The sequence below is a fragment of the Sylvia atricapilla genome, chromosome 21 (assembly GCF_009819655.1).
Source record: "Sylvia atricapilla isolate bSylAtr1 chromosome 21, bSylAtr1.pri, whole genome shotgun sequence".
NCBI classification, from domain to species: Eukaryota; Metazoa; Chordata; class Aves; order Passeriformes; family Sylviidae; genus Sylvia; species Sylvia atricapilla.
Window position 1 is genome coordinate 161773 of NC_089160.1, and position 23583 is coordinate 185355.

The following is a 23583-nucleotide window of genomic DNA, read 5'->3' on the forward strand; positions in this document are numbered from 1 at the left end:
TGCAAGAAGCACTAGTGGGAGGCAAGGTACTTCTCTGCACAGGGAGGGCTGAACTTTGCTTCTTCCTTTTCCCCCTTTTCATTACTAATGATCAAAGTCAGGGAGAGATATTGTGCCTAAGAGGTCTTGCATTTATTCACTGGAAAAAAACCCCACAGCAAGTCAAAACTTGGAGTTCTTCTGCCACTGGGGAAAGTAGAGAGGAAAGCACAGAGCAACACTGGGTGAACAGAGCTCTTGAATGCCTGCAGGGAGGTGAGATCCAGTGTTGTGCTGAGCTGCCAGTGGCAGCCTGGGGCGTAACTCCCTTGGCACAGCAGGGCTGCATGGCATGCACTGTGGTGAGGCTGTGCTGGTGATGCCTGCTGTGCTTGCACACCCACCCCTGGCTCTCCCTGTGTCCTGGCCCATTCCTGCCTCTCTGCCACTGGCACAGTGCCCAAGTGCAGGGTGTGTTTGCAGCACCAGGAGTGGAAACCAGTACCCAAGGAGAAATAGGAGCAAACAGCCTCAAAAGGCTCAGGGTGGGCTTGGCACAGCTGATCAGGGTTAAATTCTAGAGCCAGATGATACAAGCTGAGAACTGGGAGGTTAGGTTAGGGTTAGTGGTGTCTGTGGCAAAGGAGCCCGTAGCCCAGAGAACCATTACATAGCCCCTCATCACACCGCAGGACTGCATGTCACCCCCAGGTTAGAGGTTTCCACGTTGGTGGAGCAGTGGGCTGATGGGCACACTGGAGCTACCATGACCCTGCTGCAGCTTGGGATGCCCAGTCAACCCAAGGAGCCCAAACTCATGTCTCTCTGATGTCGGATCCCACGGAGCCTGCACCCCTCTGCTCTCCATGCCATTTTCTTCCAGTTCTTATTTGGTGGCCGATTTGATCTTGTGTATAGCATATGGGCTCGACTCTTTGGGCATCCAGATCTCCTCCCCACTGTGGCCCTGGTGCTCCACTGCTCCCTCCATAGCAGCTGTCAGCTCAGGACTGAAGATGCTGTCAGTGGCCCGGTAGGTGCTGGTGAGGCGGCGGAAGGAGGAGTCTGAGGAGCTGTCATCAGGGAGGTCTTCATCCTGCTCATCCCGCAGTTTGGTCCTGCCCAGCTTCAAGCTGCTCCCCAGCTCTGGGTCTTTGAGAGCCTCCCCCACCTCCTGGAGGAAGGTCGTTTTGGGGCTGATGATGCACAGCAGCAGCATGAGGCCTCCTGAGACTCCACAAAGAAAGTAGAGGGCAACTTTCTCTGGGACGCCTGAGGGGAAAAGGAAAGAAAGACACCAGGTACAAACTGCTCTTCAGTGTGTGGGGTATGTGCCTACAAAGCCCCTCTGTCAGGCATATGGGAGTAAGAGGAGAGGAGCAGGGATGCCCTCACCACACAGACTGCAGAGGCAGGACAGACCCTGCCCCAGTGGTCATGGAAGGGTCACCTAGAGCCTCATCAGCACCCAATAGTCCTGAAATGTGCATTTCCCCAAAATAAACCTCCACTGGGATGCAGGGTAGGCAGAGCAGAGGAAAGAATAATCCCTTGGTGGATTAAATGAGTCATTTTCCCTGGCAAGGGAAATTTTTGCCTGCAGAGAGGTGGTCTTAATCAGTGCCTGCAGACAGTGCAGGAAGGAAAAGACCCAGTGGGTAATCTGGCCTGTTGGAAAAGGAAAGTCCAGAGGCAGGACTGTAGCCACACTGTGACTCTTGATGCTGTGGGACTTTGGGGATTGTTCAACCTCTGAGCTCCCACCCTACCTGTCCATCCCAAACCCAGCAACAGGCACTTGGTGACCTGCTCCTTCATGTACCTGTTGGAGGCCCTGCTGGAGAGGTTTAGGGTCTGGCTGCCTCTGAGATGAGCCCTGGGCTGAGCTGGGACCATCCAAATGTTCAGCCATCCCCCAGCCTGTCCTGTTTCCCCGGGTGCTGCATGAGACCCAGGAAGGGCACATACCCCAAAGGTGGGCAAAAGCTGCCAGAGAGCTAGTAAAAATCATGCGGTCTTCATGGAGCCTGGAGAACCTGGGCCCTTTGTACCAGCCACCTGCAGTGACAAGGAGGTGCAGGCTGAGACATGAGGTGCTCCCGGTGCCCCGTGTCCCAGCTGCCTGCTCCTGCCTGTCCTTCCCCATACCACACTCCATCCTTCCTGCACAAGTGCACTGCTGTCTATAGGGATGATCCTGTGTGTCTTCCTCTCCCCTGTTCCCAGCAGCTGCCATCTCCATCCCCTCAGAATGGGCACTGACCAAGGGATGGCTTCCACCATGGGACAGAGATGCTAGGCTGGAGCTGGTACCAGGGATGCAGGGATGCAGAAAAACCACGGAAGGGCTGGTTCAGCCGAGCACGGACGCGATGCCACACTGCTTGTGGTGTAACCTTCCCCCACATTACCGTGCATGTAGTCCGAGAGCAGGAAGGGGTCTGAGGTGTCAGGGCCCACCTCCTCCAGCAGCTGCTTGGGCACTGCAAGGAAAGCACACACCAAGCATCACCACCCTGCTCCTCCCCTGCAGCCCCTGCCTCCCTGGGGAGCCCCATGCCCCTGCCTGCCTGGCATAGGGTGGGCACAGCAGACACTCCATCAGTGGCCCCTGTGCCCCTGGCTCCGTGGGGAGCTCTCACCACAGGTGTAAGAGACTCGCAACTGCTTCTTCATGCCGGGCAGGCACGGGTCCCCGAAGGTGGCCTTGTCAGCAGACACGGTGCAATTCCCCTTGCGGTGGCACTTCTTGGAGACCCTGCGCAGAGCATCTGGAGCCACACACTCTGCAGAGACATGAGGTACGGACTCGTGGGCAGAGCTGCCTGCCCCTCCCTGCTGGGCATCAGCCAGCAGAGGCCAAGTGACACAGGTACAGCCCAGTGGTGGACTTCTGCCATACTTTCTGCACGACTCCTCCCCATCTATGTCTCAAACCATTCTGGCATACCTATATGGGGTCCTCCAGTGTTCAAGGCATCACACTCTGATTTGCCCTTCAGGAATCGTCCATAACTTGCAGAATAAATGGCCAGGATGGATTTTGGTCGACACTGCAGCCTGAGCTTGTCATCCTCACACACAGTCTTGACCCGATGGTTCCCTAGAGAGTGACATCGCTGAGTGCTTCAATGCATCCTGAATCACCTGCAGCACCTCTCTTAGGCCAAGGGGAGGGTTGAGAGAGGGCTGCAAGGTACAGGAGCAGCCATGCTCTCCTTCCTGCCTCATCTGAGCAGTTGAGGTCAGGGAGGGCCCATGCAGTGTTACCCAGATCATGCTCCACCTCACCTGGCCGGCACTTGTAGGAAGTGATGAGATACTTGTGTGTCCCAGGGCATGGGTCTGGCCCAAAGACCTGGCTGTGCACTGAGAACTGGCACCACTGCTGGTCCTGGCACTCAGCCAGCAGCTTCTGGAGAGAAAAATGGAACAGGTGTGAGCTGAGTGAGAAGTCCTGAGGCTGTTCTCACCTCCTGTCTGTCAGTGCCATCAGCAGGCTCAGGAAAGTGGCCTCTCACCCCACAGAAGTGTCCCATAGGTACTCCTGCCCACCTCTGATAGACATCCCAATTCCAGTGCCCGCTCCTGAAGCAGTTCCTGCCCTGCACCCGCAGTGAGCTGTGTGCCAGCACAGGTCTGCTACTCCCTGTGCTGGCAACCCAGTACCACCCCAGTTCCATCCCAGTACCACCCCAGTTCCGCCCCACGGCACGAGTCTCTCACAGCTGTGCGTCCCCGCCGTGCGTGCAGTGTCCCCGCGCGGCCACACGGTGGCGACAAGGGTTCAGCACGGGCCGGTGACGGGGCGGCCGCGGCCTCTCCCCGCTCCTCCTCATGCGGCGGCCCGCGAGTGGCCCTCGGGCCCTGGGCTCTGGCAGGAGTCTCTTGGTCGCCCGACTGTGGGTGGCTGTGGGACTCCCTGTCCCTGTGTCCCCCTCTTTGCCCCGCAAGTCCCACAGCAGTGGCTGCGCAGCGGGGCCGAGGCTGCGGGCAGCAGGGAGCGCTTTATTCCCTTTATTCCCGTCTCCTGACGCAGCCCGAGGTTCCCAGTACCCAAAACGGAGCCCCTTCTCATCTCTCCTTCTCCTCCTCTGTTCCGCCCAGCTCAGGCGTAAGCCTCCGCTTGGTCTTCAGTGGCTGGCAGAAGGGGAATTCACTAAGGAAACACAAGCAATCTCTTTTCCCACTTGCTGCCTCTGAGTCTTGGCAGCAGCTCTGCTCTCTACCCTCCGGACATTCTTGCTCCTTTAGAAGCAGCGGGTATCCCAGTCGTCTGCCAGCATGGCCACCCCACCGTTCACCCAGTATGAACCTGAGCTACACAGACCTGCTCTCCGATCTGCCCTTCAGTTTCCGAGCACCTGTGCCAGGCCATAATCTCCATCCTGCAGAGAGGGGACCCTGACCTGCGTTTGCAGGATGGCTCATGGGGACAGCCTGGTGCTGTGCCAGTGTGGTCTGGCTTGGTGCTTGCTGTGCTCCTGGAACATGCAGGATCCCAGGAGGGATGGTATGGCTGGTGCAGGACCAGTCAGGAAAGTTCTGTGAGCTCCTAAGCAGGACACTGACTCTACAGCTCTTTTTCATCTTCACCAGCTTATTCTCTTTTCTGGCAGGCACCTGCAGTCACTGGCTTTGCTGCCGGTTTGCTCTAGCCCTAGCAAGGAGCTGGAACAGAGTCTTAGAAAAGCAGCATATGAAACGATGCCCCCATTGAGGAACGCAGGCATCAGCTTTGAGGAGGTTCCATCCCTTTTCTTCTGTCAGTCTCTGCTTTCCTACCCTTTCCCTGCACCAATTGCTGCCATCAAATAGGCGCCCCTTTTGTCTGCTTCATCGTTCCACTTCCTGGAACCTGCCAGCACGGGAGGGTGCCGCTCCTGGCTGGGAAAGAGCCAAGCTCTGTGCTAACCCCAGGGGATGCAGCTACAGGGGTGAGTGCAGCATCTCATGGGGTCCTGTCTCACTTCATGAGCCCAACAAGCCTGGCTATGGCAATGCCCCTCGTCCAGTAGCCAGCCCCAGATGCCAGGGCTGTCTCTGAGCCTGCTGCTTCCTGTGGGATTGCTCCAAAAGCCAGCTCAGGACACAGCAGTGCCTCCTGCCAGGCTCTGGGACACAGAACATCTCTTCCACCCTTATCTTCCAAAAACAGTCTAGGGAAAGGGCACCACAGTGAATGATACAAAACTGTGAGGAACTTCTGACTCCCTCAAAGGCAGGGAGGCTCTGCAGAGAGACCCTGACAAATTAGAGGACTGTGCCATCACCAACCATTGGAAGTTCAACTAGGGAAAGTGCTGGATTGTGCACCTGGGAGGGGGCAGCCCTGGGTGTATGGACAAACTGAGGAATTTGATGTTGGAAAGCAGTGCCACAGCAAGGGATCTTGGGGTCCTGGTCAACAAATGCCTGAATATAAGTCAGCAGTACCCTGGCAGCCAGGAGGGCCAGCCATGTCCTGGGGGGCATCAGGTTCAGCCCGGGAGGGGATTGTACAGCTCTGTGCTACATGGGGCAGCCTCACTTTGAATATTGTGTGCAGTTTTTGCCACTGCAATGTAAGATATTAAACTACTGAGGACCCTCTAAAGGAGGGCAACAAATACTGTGAAGGGCCTCGAAGAGAAGCCTTATGAGGACTGGCTGAGGACCCTTGTTCTTTTCAGCCTGGAGGAGTCTGAGGGGGACCTAATTTCAGGAGGGGGGAAGTCTACAACTTCCTAATGAAGGGAAGAGAAGGGGCAAACACTGATCTCTCCTCTGTGGTGACCAGTGACAGGAACTGAGGGAATGGGCTGAAGTTGCATCAGGGAGGGTTTGGGTTGGATATTAGAAAAAGGTTCCTCTCCCAGAGGGTGGCTGGGAACAGGCTCTCAGAAAAGTGGTCTCACCACCAAGCCTAACAGAGTTCAAGAAGTGTTTGTGATTCTTTGATTCTGTGATTCTGTAATCTTGATGAAAACCTCCTCAGAGGGCATGGGGAGGCTGCATTGCCTGCAGCCCCCGCCGCCCAAGCAGGCAGCCCAGTGATGTGGAGACAGAGGGCTGTGCAGTCTGGCCCCTGGGACCCCTTCCTTACCAAGTGGGCAGTGGCAGACGTGCATTCGGTGCTCTCCTGGGAGGCATTGTCGGGGCTAGGGCAGAGGTGGGTGCTGGGCACTCGACGTCCATAGAAGGCCCCAAGGATGCTGATGGTGGTTCTGTGAGGGCAGACAATGAGGAGCTGCTCTCCATCACAGGTGTGGGCAGTGTGGTTCTTCAGCACCTTGCGCAGGTACCCTGGAAGGGGAAAGCAGGGGTGGCATTGTCCAGGAGAGACACCAGGGCTACATCAGTGGTGGCACTTGGGCATCTAAGTGCTGGTGGCAGTGAGGATGTCTTGAGATGAGGCACTTATGGGGTGAACAAGATCAGAGCAGGACAACAGCAGAGAAGCAGGGCTTGTAGCAAACCTTGCATACAGCATTGCTGCCAGGAGCCTGGAAAGCAGCATGGAATAGCTGAGGTGGTTAGCAACAGGAAAGGAAAGCTGGAGGCAATACAGCAGGTCAGAGAAGATGGGGAAATCCCATAAGGAGCTGTCAACTGTTTAGAGAAAATCAGGCTTGTTATGGAGCCATGGTGGGGAGAGAACAAGAGTGAGCCAGAGAGGTTCCCCCAGTGATGATCCCTGGAGTCAGGGTGAGGAGGTGTGCGCCTGATATTTCTGGGTCCGAGAGATTTTAGCAGCTGCTAGCAGGCTAAAATCTCTCAGACCCAGAAATATCAGGCCCACAAGGAGGATGTGTTCTGTCACAAGTTCAGCCATGAGCCGGGTGAGAGAAAGGTCCAGGGGCTGCTGCAAACTCCCACAGCTGGCTGGGCCAGTATGGATGAGTGTGAGCCACAAAGTCATCACTTGAGCCCAGCTGGCCTCAGGACTCCGCTGAAGAAGCCTAGTGTGTTGGTGCAAACTATTCCTGGCCCACAACCCTTTCAATGGGCACTGGCCCTTGCCTCCTTGAATTCCCATCACAGAATGCTTCTTTCTTTCAATCCTGCCTAGTTTGTGTCCCAAACTACTGCCCCATTGTTTTCCCTACAGGGGACAACAAAGTGGGACTGTCCTGCCCAGCCTCTCCAAGGCTGCTTAACATGCAACGTTGGCTCCAGTTTGCACTGGCTGTACTGGGTGGTCAAGGAAGCTGTTTTAGTAACAGCTGCCAGGTGCTCTGAGCAGGCACCAGTTGCTGGAGAAGGCTGAGGAAGCAAAGAAAGCTGATGAAATGTGATCTGCAGGCCCTGAATGAAGCACTTTGCATCTTTGAATAAAACAAAGGGGAACCATCATTTTGAGGTTTGGGAGATGGGAACAGGGCAACATGGGGCTTCTGAGCAGATCACAGACCCCAAACCCCAGCTGTGGGGTCTTTGGAGGAACTTGCACCTCAGCCCCAGGCCAGTTCTGGGGCCCAGGGCAGGACATGCACCCTGTCCCCAAACCCCAGTGTGTCAAACTTCCCCAAACCAAGATGAGAAGATGGGAGCACCAGCTCCCCCCATCTCTGCAAACTAGTGCCAGGCTCAGCAGCACAATAGGCCCCTTTCACCTTCAGTGCTGCCACTAACCCTTCAGCATCTGCAGCTGGGAACATCCATCTGGGAGGTCAGTGGGTGCAGCTGGGAGCTGCCTCTAGCCCAGAGTTAATCTCTCCCTTGGCATTATCCCTCACAAACTGGGATGAGCAAGTGGGTGGCCACAGCATCCCAGAAGCAAGCCCTCGGTTGCTTCTCTGCATGCTGGAGGAGAAAGGAAAGGAGAGGTACAGGAGGGTAGATGGCAGTAGATGAGGTGTTCTAGCCAGGTCACAACTCCAGTGTGATGCAAAGATGCTCTTTGAGTGCCACAGAGCTGAATCAAAACTTGGGGTGCAATGCTCATGAAAAGGGGGCAGGACAAACTCTGTCCTGTCCCTCTCCTCAGGTTGTCCCATATCACTTGATGCTGGAGGCCATGAGGGGCAAAGGACCCTGACCAGGCTGCCAGCCCCCTTTCTCTGCATCCCCTGCAGCAGTCCCACACCTGGCAGCAGTCAGGCTCTCCTGAAGGTTTCAGAGGCACCCTGTCCTTGACCTCTGCCTAGCACTGACTCCAAATCCACCTGCCCATACCCAACACTGCTGGATGTAGGACTGCGTAAACACTCTACTTCTGGGCAGCCTTGGAAGCAGAAGGCTCAGTGAAATCCTAGGGATGGCAGGGAACTCAGGGGAGAAATATAAGAAATGGGTTTCCTCAAATAGAGCCTTGAGGCAGGCACCCTGTTCTGCTGTCATGCTGGCTGAAGGCACCAGTGGTTTGTATTTTAAAACTGAGGCTTGAACACTGCCGTGGGGGCAGAGGTTTCTCCTTCACACTATTTTGGGCCAGTGAGCCATTGTGAAGATGTTTTTTTGAGTGGAGCCATGTCAAGGGGGCTGTAGGCAGACTTTGTCACTGGTTTGTGCCAGTACAGCTGACTCAGTCACTGGTGCTGTGGTTGTGCTGTTAGGTCTGCCCAGATGAAATCATATCCTCCTCACCACAGCTCACTCTGCAGCATCAGGCTTTCTCTCACTTGGGCTTGGCTGAGCAGATGGAATGTGTGTGTGGCTGTTTCCAGATGATCCCTGGGGAATGCCTGGTGCCCAGCCTGCCTGCACCTGTCTTGACTGTTCAAAGAGCTGCGGCAGAAGGGATCACAGATTTCTGCATTGTCTTCATCTATAAAAGGCTCACCAGCACCTGGGGAGAGCTTCTGGCCCATGCTGTGTCTTGTGGCAGGGCACCCTGCAGCACCCATACTCACTAGTGGCTCTGGCTGGGGCACAACCACCTGCTCTGTCTGTGGACCAGGTACAGCTTCAACTCAACCTTTTCCCTCCCTTTCTCAGAGCAGGGAAGGCTGGCAGGGCAGCCCTGGGTGCTTCCTTCAGCTCTACACACTGCCCAGCACCGAGAACATGAGCATCGTGGCAGAGGAGATGCTCAGCACATCTCAGGGACTGGCTTGATATTTGTTTCTTTGCATTTCTGCCTGCAAACTATCCAAGAGAGCACGGCAGATCTGGGGAGCCACTCTCACGCACACCAGGGTCGTGGGATGTGTGCAGTGTGTTTTTAGAGAACAGCCCTGTGTGGGGATAAAGAAATCCTAGCATTCTGGGGAAAATTACTCTGGCTTGCCATAGTTTATACCCCACTTGTCCCTACCCCACCAACCTGCTGTTGCTTCGCCCTCCCATCATACCAGCGCGGTTCTCAGCATCCCCCTCCTCCCCGCCTTCATCCTGACTCACCGGACAGCTCCGGGCTGGCCTCCAGACACACAGCAAAGCAGAGCAGGACCACGGTCACTGCTGGCCGGAGCAGTCCGGCCATGGCACAACCGCTGTGTCCCACCCGGCAGCCTGTGCCCTCGGCGTGGGACCCGCGGAGCCGACACTGCGCGGGGACAATGGCTCGCTTCTCTGCCTTGGCCAAGTCCCGAGGCTGGGCGGGCACATGTGCACTCACTCTTAGCCCGCTGCTCAGGGTCAGAGGCTGCTCGGAACAGCTGGGTCACTCTCAGCACAGGAACATTTCCCCCAGGGTACCCTCTTACGGCTCAGCTGTGCCTTGGCATCCCATTGCTGGCAGAGAAACTGGCAGCCCCTTCCCTCCCACCTCTCTTCCCCCTGGGCAGAGGAACAGGGCTCGGAAAGGTTTCCTAAGTGTCCCCAGCTTTCTCCCAGGCACGGTGAGACAGAAATCCAGACACATGTGTGCTGTAATCTCAATCTCGGCAAATGTCCGGCCATTCACTCTGTGAGGAGGAAGGGAAAGGCTCCCTGAACTGCCTCCTGGGCGGCTGTTCCTGAAGAAAAGACAAACACCCTTCCTGCACGCAGCAGTGTGGGAAGGGACCTCTTTGCTGCCACGTCTGTGCCCCACATTCTCTGTGGGGCCAGGTACTAGGGGGCCAGGTACAGGCACATCGTGTCATACTCTGCCTCTCACCTGCAGGAGTTAAATCCCTGCCCGTTGCTTCAGCCGGAGGGAAATACCATGGACTGGAGCTGCTGGCTCTGCACCTGGCTGAGATCAGCAGAGACAGCAACAGTTGGCAGTGCCAGAGGCTCAGCATTGCCCTGGCAGGGGCAGCTGGGGAGGCTGTGGCAGCAGCGAGGGCTGGCACACATCACCCGGGGTCCACAGCAGGAGCTGGGTGGTGAGTGTTGTGCTTGTGATGAGGGTGATGCCATGGCCCTGTGAGGCAGTCACAGTGCCATCAATACATACTTCTTGTGAGTGACAGTGAGTCACAGTGTCCTGTCCCATCGAGTAGAGTTCCAAGTTCTCCCAAAGTTTTGATGGGGCAGAAAAAAAATGGCCCCCCATCTCCCCACTCCTGCTACTCCTAGTGTTAGTACCTCTCTGGGCTGTGTAGAAGGACCAGGGGAAACATCATCTTTATTGGAGAGACTCCTCCAGGGGTCTGCAAAATCATTTCCCATCCTAATTGCCTTGAGGGAGATTACTGTCTGATTAGGGTTTGATTATTTGGGGAAAGTTGGAGCTTATCTGAGCTGGAGGGGCGAGCTGAGTCAAGCATTGCGGATCCCCATTTTGTGCAATGGTACCAGCTATGTGGTCTGGGGGTGCAAGACAGGTCTTTCCTAAGAGTTAAGCCTGTGTGTGCTGGGAAACTGTCTCTGCTGTCTCTGCAGCCAGGGTGATCTGTCAGCAAACAGCTCCCTCCCATCCCGGGAAAGAAAGCAAGCTGTTCATCCTTCCTGTGAAACAGCCCAATTCCAGGAATGGGGCCCTGCTGAAGGTCAGCCCTGAAGACATCCCATCCCACCATCCTGCCAAGCACCATATAGCTGGGCGGCTGCCAGGGAATTTCTGGAGTTCCCCACTGCTCCCCGGCGTGCTTCAGCATCTTTTATCTCCTGCCTTAGCATAGGATTTTGTAATCCTTCCCACACAAGGGCTGTGCCCCTGCTTCAAAAAGTCAGTGACATGTGCCCAGACTGCTCCACTCAGCTTCCCTGAGCACTTGCCTTGCTTTGGCCAGCTCCTTGCAGCGAGGGGTGCTCAGACAAGCCCACGCAGGGGTCCCCAGAGGGTGGTGGGCTGGGAGAGGAGCTGTGCCCTCCCTCCGAGCCTGTCATAATGCAGCCACAGGAGGCAGCGAAAGGGTCAGTCAGGTTCACTCCAAATTGATAAAGAAGCCCTGGGAGAGTGGCAAAGGGCCAAGACTGGGACAGCAAGAGGAGCAACAGGCAAGACACTTCCTCTATAAACCCCTGCTTCCACCTGGGAAGAGATAGCAGCAGTGCTGTGGACACCAGAGGCGCTGGGGATGCCAGCCCACTGCTCGGAGGCTCTGGAGGAGCGCCTGGGTGGGTGTGACAGACTCTCAATTTGACCAGATAGACCCATGCTGAGTCACGTCTGAGAGGCCCTGCAGCTTCCTCCCCTTGCTGGCGGGTCCAGAGCACACCCCATTGCTCCTCCCTTCTTCAAAGGAAGGAAAGTGAGAGCTCCAGCCCTCTGCAGAGCAAGAGCAGCCAAGAGGCCCAAGCCAGCAGCCCTCTGAAAGCCTTCTCCCCGCCGAGCTCTGCAGGGGACACTCTCCACCAGAGTGTGCGGCCAGTGGTCCCTCCCCAGCCTTCTGGGATGGACGGTCGGCAGCACACCACCAAGGAGCCTGAGATCGAGCTGTTTGTGAAGGTGGGTCTGGGGGGCGGGGGCGAGGGGGCAGTGACTCTTTGGCTCACCCTCACCAAGATCCAGCTGGGTCCAAGTGGTGGAACTTCATGGGTGTCTTCATATTCTGTGAGGCTAGAGATGGGCGCCAATTCCAGCGTCACTCACCACAAAGACTGGCTTAACGGCTGCCCAAAGGGGGAACCACGCGGTGGTGTGGGGACTGTGGGGTGTCACACCCAGCACTCTGAAAGGTGCCCTCGTCTTGTGAGTTTTGTGCACCCTGGTGAAGTGGCACAGCACGATGAAGGAGTGAAACACGCGTGCCTCTCAAAACACTGATAAGAAAAGCCCAGATAAGACAAGCCCCAGCCTGGGAACAGCAAGCAGGAGGGCTGGGAGCAGCCACTTCAGCTTCTTCTGAGAGCAGGGTTATGAAACCAGCGTGGATAGCTTGGGGAACTGGTGCGGGAGTCCATGTGTGGGCGAGATGGGGTGGCATCACAGAGGGGTATTCACTGGAAATAGTTTCTGTTTTTTTCCCTGTAAAGCAATTTTCTGAACCCCTTCCTTGGAGTATTTTAACATTCAAGTTCAAAATATCTGCAGCAGCCATGGGTGGTGCAGAAAGAGAGGAGCTAAAGCTGGTGGCTGGTAACTGTGTCTGCCCACAGCAATGCCAGGGGGGGCCTGGGACATGCTGTCAAGTGACAGTGACCAGGGGGCAACGCCTCTCTGTGCCACCTCATGGAGGTTTTAAGGGTGGTTTCTTTGTAGCCACTCACGTCCACAGGCTTCATTGCTCTCCTCTTGGGGCAGTTTAGTGCCCAAAATGACTGGGTCAGAGGTGCTGGCTTCCCTGACACAGACACCAGCAGTTCTAGGTACTGAATGGTGCCTTCCTTGGGCAGTAGTTAGACGTACTTGCTAGAAAGGATCATCTGAGCCTTCCCAGGAGAGACCTCCCTCATCCCCTTGCCAAAATTGTAGCCACAGCACTTCTTGCTGGACACTGAGCTTGGCTGAGGAGAATCCAGACAAGCGTTTTCTTGGTAAAAGTAATCTGAGTCTTGAATTCTCTGCTTAACACGTCTCCCTGGGATGGCTAGAAAAGAAAACAATACATGAGGTGACTGCAATGGCAGCAGCACATTTTAGGGGGTTTTCAGAGGGAAGTGAAACAGAAAACCAGCAGCACTGCCAAAACTTCCCCTGTGTTGTAATTTAGCGTGAAAAAACCGTTCTGGCTTGTCTGTCCACAGAAAAGTTGATGCTGTGCCTTCCCTTCCCAGCACTCAGGACCCAGCTTTACCAAAAACACAGTGGCTCTAGCTGCTGACAGGCACCTTCCTGTGCCATCGGCACCTCTCCAGGTGGGAATGCCCCAGACACGGCTGTTGCTGTGACCAGTGACAGCTGTAAATCGTGGGGGTGCCAACGCTGGTGCTCCCACAAGTGCCTACTGGTACAACATGGCATGGCATGGCATGGTACCCTGCCTTTCACTTTGGCAAATGCTGGAGTTACCATGGTAAGGATGGACAGGATGCAGAGCAACTTCTGCTTTACCCTGAGGTTGGGGTGGGTGGTTTCCAAGGGGCTGGCAGTTTCTCACTGCCACATCCCTCAGAAGAGCATCTTCTCTCTGCCTGGGAGCAGGCTCTGCTCTGCAGCTCCACCAAGCATTTAGCTGCTTCCTGGCTCTCAGAGTGGCTGTAGGAGCTGTGGCAGGTCCCGTGGGGACCAAATATTTAGCAGTGCCCCAAGTAGGCAAAACTGTTCCCTCCTCCCACTGCATTCAAAATTGTTTCACCACGGGGAAACAGGAATTGCCAGTAGAGTTTCAATGCCCTGTGCAGCCTAGTGATGCCTCAGAAAGTTGGGGCTAAAAGCCTGCAACCCTCCTAGAGATTCTGTCCTAGTCTACGCTGGGTTTATCTATCATCTGAGAACAAAAGATTGAGGAATGTGCCCCTACCCCAGTTCCTGGGGCAGCAGGAGGGGCAGCAGAGGCACTTTGGGGAAGGAAGTTAAGAGCAATGACTCCCCCCACTCTGCTGCTCTGCATTTGCCAGGGAGGGAGGGTAAATGGCTGCAAGACTTCCCTGAGGGCTCCTGGCTCCCTGAGGCTCCCCCCACAGCTAGTGGTGGCCAGCAAGGCCCTTCCAGAGCCTGATAGTCCTCCAGCAGTGTCCCAGCACTGGTGGAGCTCCCTTCCAATTCCTCCAGATAAAGGTTTTGGCTCTGAGCATCCTGGTATGGGCCTGATTCTTTATCCCTGCAGAGACCATCCTGATTTTCTTTTCGCTTTAGTCCAAAATTCCCCACCTCTCTATTTTTAAAAGATAAGGAGGAAGACCAGCCTGAGCAGCTCAGGGACTGGAGCTAGCAGACACGCATGGAAAAACCCGAGGCAGGTGATCAGAGTCTGTGCCCAGAGCAGCCTGAGCAAAGGACAGGGCTCCCCTCACCACTGTCCCAGTGTGGCTCCACCAGAGCTTTGTGCTGCCATGGCTCAGCACAACAGCTCCTGGAGGGACAACAAGACAAATGAAGTCCTCTCATTCCCAGCCTTGTGCCAGGCCAGGGAAGTAGAATAGAGTGCAGCTGGCAGGGAGAGCATGGAGGAAAGCCTTGGTCCTCATGCTAGGCAGCCACAAAGCTCTTGCTGAGCTGTGGATTTCGGAGATACTCCAAAGAATGGCCATAGTTTGGGGTCATAGGTGTCAGGGGTGCTGGGGAGGGGGAGCAGAGATGCCCTGCACTCTTGCCTATGGGCAGCCCTCTAGGGTGTTCTCTGGCTCTCCCCTCCAGCTCTTCAAAGGAGGTCTGAGACCCAGTTTCACCCCTTTCCAAAGAAGTTCTATTTGCTATTAATGACACAGGATGTTCCTGAGCTGTAGCCCCTCTTGGGAGTATTTGCTATTAATAGACACTGACCAGTCTCATGCATAGATTCAGCTTCACTGTTGGGCACATCTTAGGGAATCAACATTTCTCAGTTCCCATTTCCTTCCTCAGATTTCATTACATAATTTCATGACAGCTGAGCATAAAAAATACTTGTTAGAAGTAATTTTCTTTCCTCTGGAAGGACTAAAAGACCTTGGCATGACAGATAAACAGATTCCCTGCTCCAGTTTACTACCAGGAGTATTGGGGGTTGTTTTGATCCTTTTATAGTCCCCCTTAGGGTGAGTTTGATGTGAGTGTTATCTTCCTGGAGAAGGTGAGCACTCCAGATTCCATGGGTTTTTGGGCATCTGTGGTGACTTGTAGCACCTACCTCCAGCCCAGAAGAACCAGGCACAGGTTTCTGCCTCCTCAGCTATCCTGTGTTTCGGTCCCAAAAGAGGTGTGAGCTCTAGAGCCACATCCAGCTGCCCACCGTGGAGGTTTTTGCTGCTACTTGACTCTGCCAGATCCTCTTAAATCTCATCACCCTCCTGCTTAGCCTCAGGACTTCTGCTCACTATCAGATATCAAGGCTTAGTGCAGAGCTGTCCTACTAAGGCTCATGTCCCACCACACACTGCTCCATGGGAGCAGCGTCCCTCTGTGACAGGGCTGGTGTGAGCTGTACTGCTCCTCCTTGCCAGGGCAGGGTGGCCACATGAGCTGGAGCACCACGGTGCATTTGCAGCTTAGGAACCTGGTAATTCTCCTAAAGACATTCAGTTTCCTGTAAGCCATTTTACCTCTTATCAAGCACAACTTTCCTCTCACAGCAGCATCTCAGCCAGTTTTTGTGAATGGGGGAACCTGCCATATCTTCTTGCCAAACTCCCCATAAGGTATTTCAATCGTTTTTGCAAAGGATATTTCCAGCTGCTACATAGCAAAGAAATGTGCTTTCACTCTGCCTGTGGCTGTGCTCATGGAGAGGGGCTGAAAGGGGTTCCTTTAGCACCTGACAGTCATCTCTGTTTCCTCACAATGCTGTGTGGGATGCCAGCACAAATTCTCTTTGGCACAACCCTTCTGTACCCAGCCTGGGGTAGGCTGCTGGGTGGTTCTTGGCCTGGGGACATCCTGCCCTGGGTTCGTTGTGCCTGGGTTCGTTAAAAACACACAAGACCGGAGGCAGAGATGAACAGCACATGAAAACAAACTGCTCTTTTCCTGGCAAACATGAACTCATTTCCCTTCTCCCACCCTCTCCAGCCTGGCCTCCTGGCCAAGCGGACCCTCCCTTCCTCCCCATCCATTAGCAATCACCTTCTCCGCCTGCCTCCTTCTCCACTTCCTTCTGGCTTTATCTCACATTTCTGGGAAGGATCCAACCCCTGGCATCCTGGGTATGCTCTTATGTTCTTTCCAGTGGCTCTCAGGGCCATGGCTCAGGGTGGGTCCTACAGCTGAGCCCCCCTGGAGTTGGGAGGGGCTCCCTGCAGCCTGCTATGCCCCGTGGCTCTTCAGCTCCAGGCATCCTGTCTGTGGAAAGGTTAAATCCTCATTTTTTTGCTTTCCTGGCAGGCTGGTCTGGATGGAGAGAACATCGGAAACTGCCCCTTCTGCCAGCGCCTCTTCATGGTGCTCTGGCTCAAAGGGGTCAAGTTCAATGTCACCACAGTGGACATGACCAGGTGAGGTGGCACTGAAGCCCTGGGCCAGCAATGGGGTGAGACATGCCCTGCTCAGCTCCCCCATCTGCACTTCTTCCCCCTGCCTGCTCTGTAGCCAGTGTGTCACTGCACAGGGACAATCGCTGCCCACAGACTGCCCACCTCACTTGGGATGCAAGTGTGGACCAGCACGCACTTGGGCTACCTGCCAAAGTGCATGGCCCAGGGACTCCTTGTCCTGCTGGATGTGAGAATGACTTGAAGGCACCTCTGGGCAGGTCCAGAGGCTGGGGAGCACTTGTCAGCTTCCTGAAGCCAGCAGAGCTGAGAGTGTTTCTGGTCCTGTGCCCACTCCTAGCCCCCACCCCTGCCATGGACACTTTCCTTGGGGGATGGTGGAGGCAGAGGTTCTACAGGCTCTGAGCCAGCTTGTTTTCTCTGTTCCAGGAAACCTGAAGAGTTGAAAGATTTAGCACCGGGCACCAACCCACCCTTCTTGCTGTTCAACAAAGAGCTGAAAACAGACTTCATCAAGATAGAGGAGTTCCTGGAGCAGACTCTGGGTCCACCCATGTAACTGCAAATTCACTCTTTCCCCATTTCAGGGTCTGTCACAGTGTTGTCCAGGACTTGGCAGATTGGGAAATGGAGGCAGGGTGCCAGGAGGTGCCCCAGGGCAGCCCAGGCAGGCAGATGCCCCCCTCCGCCCCTGAGCCTGTTCTCTTGAGGGGCTGAGTCCACCGGGGAGGGCACGGGGACAACAGGAATGGAAAACAATGGGAGGAAATGCACCAGCCATTGCATCCCCACTCTGGGGGCAGAGGTGGAACATGGGGAGGTCCCTGCAGGGACCCAGGCACTGGTGGGTTTGCTGCAGCAGCTGGTGTTGATGTAGAGGGGAATGTGAAACCCCTTTGCTTGTTTATATTCAGTACACTCAGCTGAGTGAAAGCAAATGCCCTTGCTTGACAGCATCAATGCAGGTGGCCCATAGGGCGGTTTGGGGGTGGTCTTCCCTGAATTCACTGGGGAGCCCCCCAAACCAGCCTCCCCCATGCCCTGTGTGGCTGCAGCCACCCCACTGCTGCAGAAGAGGAAGCTCAAATACATTTGTCACCCGCCTCTTTGAATGTGTCTGCCCTTGCAGCACACCCTGGGACATGTCAGCAAACAGAAGACAGTTCCTGAGGAAGTCATGCGAGCTTCTGGCTTCCTGAGACCCCTTTGTACCAATGTGCATCCTCTGGGCTGGGCCAGAACTGCCTGCAGGCAGAGCTCTGCTCTGGGGCTACATTGCCACCAGTGTCCCCAAGCTGTGGGGTATCTGCCCTGAGATTATCTCCTGGCAAACACCCAGGATAGAAGACACAGCTCACAGGGTGGCAGCTGCAGTAATTCACATCATCATGATTCTCCCACAGCCAGCTGAATATCCCTTGCATCCTCCAGCACCAGCCCTGGGCTCTATGGCCTAGGAACTGACACTGCTGCATCCCTACCTGCACTGACATAAGTGTCTTTTTCAAGGTATCCACACCTGAGCCCAAAATACAAGGAGTCCTTTGATGTGGGCAGTGACATCTTTGCCAAATTCTCGGCATACATCAAGAACCCACGCAAAGAAGCAAATATCAGTAAGGATTGAGGGTTGCTGGACTCTAGTCAATGATGCTGCAGCAGGAGAAATGCTTTTGTCTGTTGGCAAATCCTGCCATCAGGTTAAGGGCCCTGCTGCCTGCCTCTCCAAAACCTTCTTGGGAAGTGGAGGGGCAGAGGGGAAGGATAAAGGCAGTTCTCTGCTCCTTCCACAGGGATAACAGCAGAGCATGGGGTGCTGTAGTCCCCTGGGAACAGAGATTGGCCAGGGTCAATGTTGTGTCTCAATGGTGTGGCCCTGAGGGCTTTTTCCCTCTCTGCAAAACCTGTGAGAGGCTTAGCCAGCCCAGCCCAGCCTAAAGCTTGCCTGGGAGCCCAGGGCACACACTCAACTACTCTTGGTTTCCCTCCCACCCAGATTTTGAGAAGGCCCTGCTGCGGGAATTTCAGCGCCTGGATGTCTACCTGAACACTCCTCTCCCAGAGGAGATTGACCAGGACAGTGTGGAGGACATCACCATCTCCAAGAGGAAATTCCTGGATGGAGACCATCTGACTCTGGCTGATTGCAACCTCCTGCCCAAACTGCATATCATCAAGGTAATGGCACCAGCTCCCAGGGGCAGGGTAGGGGGACACCTGTGCCAAGAGGAGTGGACAGGGAGTATCCCTGCCAAAGCCAGAGAGTGAGTCTCCCCCAGGTCTTGGAAGTTTCAGCCTCCTCCTCCTCCTTCACTCTCCTCTAGATTGCAGCCAAAAAGTACCGTGACTTCGAGATCCCAGAGGACATGACGGGCGTCTGGCGCTACCTCAACAACGCCTATGCCTGTGATGAGTTCAATCACACCTGTCCTGCAGATGAGGAGATCGAGCACACATATGCCAGTGTTGCCAGGAAGATGACCTAACCATAGGGTGGGGTGGGCTGGCAGCATTGCCGTGGCTGAGCCCTCCAACTCTGCAGTCCTGACACAACCAAAACCAGCCAGTGGAGAGATTGGAGAGAATTTACAGCATTGCTAGCTCCTGCCTTTCAGAAACAGCACCTTGCTTCACAGCCCCTGCCACTGCCTCTTCCTTCTGTGCTGCTGGCTGCAACCCCTGCGTACCAGCAGCACTGGCCACATGTATACACTGCTGCCATCTGGATGTTACTGCATCCCTGCTCCCCGAAAACATTTCTCACAGCCTGTGACTATGTGTCATGGGAAAAGCTGAGCACTAGCCTCCTGCAGTGGTGCTTTCACGGAAGAGATGAGACCCACAAATGGCTAGGCCAGCCCAGCCTCCCCATCCCCATCTGTCAGCCCCGTGTGGCCCCAGCCATCCTGTGCTTGTTGTGGGATCCCAGTGCTTCCCCTGGAGCTGTTTGCATTCATCTGTTGCCAACCTGTTCAGCACCTGGGGCTGGCATTTGGGCAGCCCTCTCTTCCAAGACATCAGCTCCCTCTGAAGATATGGAAAGGCTCTGCCCTGGCAGCTCTTTGTAGTGAAAAATTGTGCTCACTGTTGAGGGCTGTGACATGGGTCTGACTCCCCATAGGACATGGGGTAGGTGGCTGCTGGGGGTGATGCCTGGTGCAACAGTTCCAGGACCAGCTGTGGGAGGAAACAAAGGGTCAGGGGACCTGCAAAGGGCCTGAGGATGAAGGGCTGAGGATCAGGGCATCCCTCCCACAATAGCCAGGGCCCAGAGCCCCGTGCTGCTGGCTGCAAGGTCCCACGTAGCTCCTCCCAGCTCAGAAGCCTCTGTGCCTTGCAGGGCTCTGCAGAGGGTGCAGCCATGCTCTAGCTCCATATACCCCTCTAGTTCCCACCAGCACCTCTGGCACCTGAGCCTGGGAGCAGCCACAGGGTAGGGCACACATTAGGTTTCTACACTGGAAAGCCCAGGAGAACAGACAGCAGCTGTTTGGCAAAGTGCTGTGTCTGTGTCTGCTCTGCACAGCCATGACATCCTATGTTGCCCCTCCGACACCTTCAGCTCTCCCAGGACTCCCACCAGAGAATTCGGGCAGCCCTCCCTAACCAGCCCCAGAGCAAGTCGATACTGTACGGTGGGCGTGGTGGGTTCTGTGAGGACTGAAGTGAGCAGAGCCCCATCAGCCCTCACTGCCACTCTCCTCTTTGCACTAAAAGTGTGTCCTCACAAGCCTGCCTCAGATAGTGCTGGGTTTGGGGACTGGGTTTGTTACGAATGGGTTTTGGTTTGTTGGTTTTTATAAACTAAGAACATCAATAAACTATTTTTAATATGCTTTTCTGGTGTGCTGTCAGCCAGGCGCCAAGGCTGCTGGCATAGAGGGTGCTGTGGAGTGGAGGGGGATTTCCTGCAGTGGAAACTCCTCTGAGACTTAGCAGAAGTGAAGCTGTAGCTGCAGTGTGTGCTGGCCTGGATCACTGGCTCACAGTCAGCCCAGCATGTCCTGGTGCATGGGGCTGTTCCTCGCTGGAGGCAGGACTTGGCACTTCTGGCTGACCAGCACAAGGTCTGGCTTTTCAAAAGCTCTGCTGTTCACTGTGGCTGTGTTGTGGTCCCTCTGAACTGGCATGAGATCCATGTTTCTCAGTCTCTTGTGTCCTCTCATCTTGGGGGGTGGGACATCACACTCCAGCACAACAGCTCTGATGCTGCTGCTCTGTGCTGCTTCAAGGACCTACCTAGAGCTACAGAACCATCACAAAGGCAGCTTGCACTGAGAGGCTGAGTGACAGGGCCTCAGTGAGGTCCCAGGTCTTTGCCCTATACACAGATGTGCTGGGCAGCGTTAAAGGTGGCAGTGAGGATTTGGGGTGGCTCTGGGCTGTCCCAGAGAGGTGGCAGGGCAGCTGCAGTGACAGGCAGGAGAGAGAGCAGATAGAGCAGGGTGGGCGCAGGGTCAGAGGGCACCCTGCTCTTTGGAGCTCTGCCTCCCATCGTTTTCAAAGGCAAATGAGGATGGTCCTGGGTACTGGCAGCCTGCTTGATTTTCCCCCATTATTTCAGGGGCCACGATAACTCTCATGGTTGTCAGGCACAATGGTTCCCACTCAGTGACTGTGAAAGTCCCATTAGCTCCCAAAAGGAAATTTTCCACTGTGCACCACTTTCATAGGCTGGCAGCTCTGCTCTCTGAGAATTAGTAATAAGAAATACCCTCTTGCACAGTCCTAAACCCACTGTTTCTAATAAAGAGCTGTTTGAAGCAGCATCCCTCTTGCTGCTTTGATCTGACACCAGCAGAATCAGAAGACACCACAGAGAGAAGGCAGGAACAGCCGATAGGTTGTGGTGAGTCAGAATTCTCACCAGCCCCCACACCAGAACCTGCAGGCACAGCATTGTGCCATGGGCCTGAGGCCACAGCACCAGAGATGGCATCTGACCTCTGAGATGATGGTGCTGTAGGGTGCGCTGGGTGCCCACTCACTGGCTCAGCCCTTTCCACGCTGTAGAGGAAGCATGGAATGCTGAGGGAGGACGTGGCTGTGTGCATGTGACTGAGGCTGCAGTGGTGATGGAGGGACTAGTCCAGTGTCCTGGCAGACCTGCCTGACACTGAGGTCTTGCCTGGGGCTGGGGGCTTACCTCTGACCTGGGTCCATCCTCCAGCACAGTCCAGTCCTGTTCAGCACGTAACAACCTGCCAGGTAGACCAGAGTGCGATCTAATTCAGTGACTTCACCCAGGCCCTGTGCTGCACATAATGGTGACAGGTCTCTCTTGGGACATGCTGGGACCTCACACTGCAGTGAATGTTGCACTTTCTCTCTGTGGCTTTTCAGAAACCTGCATGCTGCTCACACCTCCAAGGCAAAGCAGAAACCTCCTCTCGCATCCACTCGGAAACTTCAGCTGCTGAATGGCATCTTGAAATGTCACAAGCCCTCTGTCTTTTCCAACTCCCCATGAACAACTCTTTCATGTGAGTGGGAGCACTCTAGCTGCTCAACCACCCCTGGGCCAGGACAAGCCCCTGCTGCCAGTGAGGGACTGCCTGACTCACCTATGGGGATCCCAGCACCTCTCAGGAAAGAGCTGGTCCTCTTCTGACCTGCAGAGGCCTGGCCAACTGTGATCAGAGCACTGATCATGCCCCAGTGCAAGCCCAGCTCCCACAACACAGCGGCTGTGGGAGCCAGTCTGGTCCCATTGCACCAGTCCCATGTTCTGGTAAAACACCCAGGACTGGGCTGGAGCAGCACGATGGAGACACTGCTGGGCCTGGACAAGCTCCTGCCTGGGATGTGGCTCCTGCCCAGAGCCTGTGGCACAAACAGCAGCTCTGACTGATGCTCCTGCTGAGAGGTGCCTTGCAGGTGCTTGGGACCACGCAGTGACCTTCCAGAGTGGCATGGGGTTGGAGGCTCTGTGGGCTATGGCGATGAGGCAATTGATCAAACAGTGCTGCAGGCATGTAGGGCTTGACCATGACCTTGAGGCAGATCAGAGGCTGTGCGGGACAAAGGAGATGGCAACTGGACACCAATTTCATAGGTAGTAAAAAGCATATGGGTGGTACATGTGTTCCTCAAACAGCTCTTGGGACTGTCTCTTGCCTTTCGTCATTGTTGTTGTTAATTCAGCTCAATTTCTTCAATACACCACACATCCTCCCATCATGTGTGCAGGATTGACTTGGGCCAGGTGCCAGACACACCCCAAAGCTGCTCCATCACTCTGTCTACAAGGTCCCAATTCCTGTTAGCAAATCTGTTTCAGCTTGGGCTCCTCTCTCCATGGGGCCACAGGTCCTGCCTGCCAGGAGCTTGCTCCAGCCATGATCTTCCCAAGGAGTCGTGGCCTCCTTTGGGCATCTGGTGTGGGGTCCTCTCTAAAGGGCAGGTGGATCTCTGCTCCCTGATGGACCCTTGTGGGCTACAGGGGTCAGCCCGCAGTAGGAGGCAGGGCTGGAACATGGCTGGGGTGTCAGGGGTGACTCACAGGGTTGGAACATGGCCCTGCACAGCCCCAAAGGGTCCCCAAGACTGGCAGCACTGTACCTTCATCCCCTCCACCAGCTGCCTGGACACTAGACGCCAGTTTCTCACCTGTTCCTGGATCTAGAGTAATTCTTGTGAGGCCAGGAGCTGGATTTGTCACGGCAGTTTGACTCCACTGACTCCAGCATGTGTCACAGCACAAGGAGGTTTCCTCTTGCCTCTGTGGCTTCCGGCACAGCTTCAAAACACATCCTGAGACAGCTGCAGGGCAGGGCTTCTCAGCCATAAATCACCCCAGTGCTGGCAGCGGGAATAATAAATGTATCCCATGGTGCTAAAAACCAGTCTTTTCCCACAGGGGAGCGAGACACAGATTGTGGGTGCAATTTTCTGCTGGGAAAACCCCAAGTTTACCCAGTGCCCTTCCTGACTGCTGCACAGGGAAGGGCCGTGCTGGGTCTATAACAGAAACAATGAACAGAGAAGCCAGTTTTCCATAATAAATTAGCGATATTTAAAAACAATTCCAGCATACAATCAACATTTCCACAGACGTAAAAACCCCAACATCTTTTCATTAAAGAGCTTTATATATATATATATGTATATATGAGTGTTACGATAGTATACATACCGTACCATACACGCAGACATACAGACAGATAAACAGATAAGAGTTTCGGAGGTTCAGCTTTGGTCCACGCTCCCTATGCTGTGTCTCAAGAGCGCCAAACTCCAGAGGAAAGCTCTGGATCCCGGCCATCCCGGGAAAATGCCCCTGCCTGCGCGCGGGAGGCGGGC

At 55.0% G+C, this 23583-nt stretch overlaps 2 protein-coding genes across 4 annotated transcripts; one reads left to right on the forward strand and one right to left on the reverse strand.

Moving 5' to 3' along the window:
* Positions 1-110: 110 nt before the first annotated feature.
* LOC136370422 (protein eva-1 homolog C-like) lies at positions 111-23582 on the reverse strand. Of its 2 annotated transcripts, XM_066333813.1 has the most exons (8): positions 9304-9525; positions 6065-6264; positions 3271-3394; positions 2930-3082; positions 2622-2765; positions 2391-2462; positions 1948-2037; positions 111-1251 (listed from the first exon to the last, which is right to left on the reverse strand). In XM_066333813.1, the coding sequence occupies exons 1-8, from the start codon at positions 9383-9385 to the stop codon at positions 866-868; spliced, it is 1251 nt and encodes a 416-aa protein (XP_066189910.1). In that variant the 5' UTR covers positions 9386-9525; the 3' UTR covers positions 111-865. The 2 variants fall into 2 exon arrangements, with proteins under 2 accessions (XP_066189910.1, XP_066189908.1); XM_066333811.1 differs by lacking the exons at positions 1948-2037; positions 9304-9525 and adding an exon at positions 22891-23582.
* On the forward strand, positions 11284-20117 carry LOC136370424 (chloride intracellular channel protein 2-like). Of its 2 annotated transcripts, none has more exons than XM_066333818.1 (6): positions 11284-11722; positions 16175-16284; positions 16711-16836; positions 17791-17897; positions 18278-18459; positions 18606-20117. In XM_066333818.1, exons 1-6 carry the CDS (start codon positions 11669-11671, stop codon positions 18765-18767), a joined length of 741 nt encoding a protein of 246 aa, XP_066189915.1. In that variant the 5' UTR covers positions 11284-11668; the 3' UTR covers positions 18768-20117. The 2 variants fall into 2 exon arrangements, with proteins under 2 accessions (XP_066189915.1, XP_066189916.1); XM_066333819.1 differs by lacking the exon at positions 11284-11722 and adding an exon at positions 15436-15492.
* Position 23583: the final 1 nt, after the last annotated feature.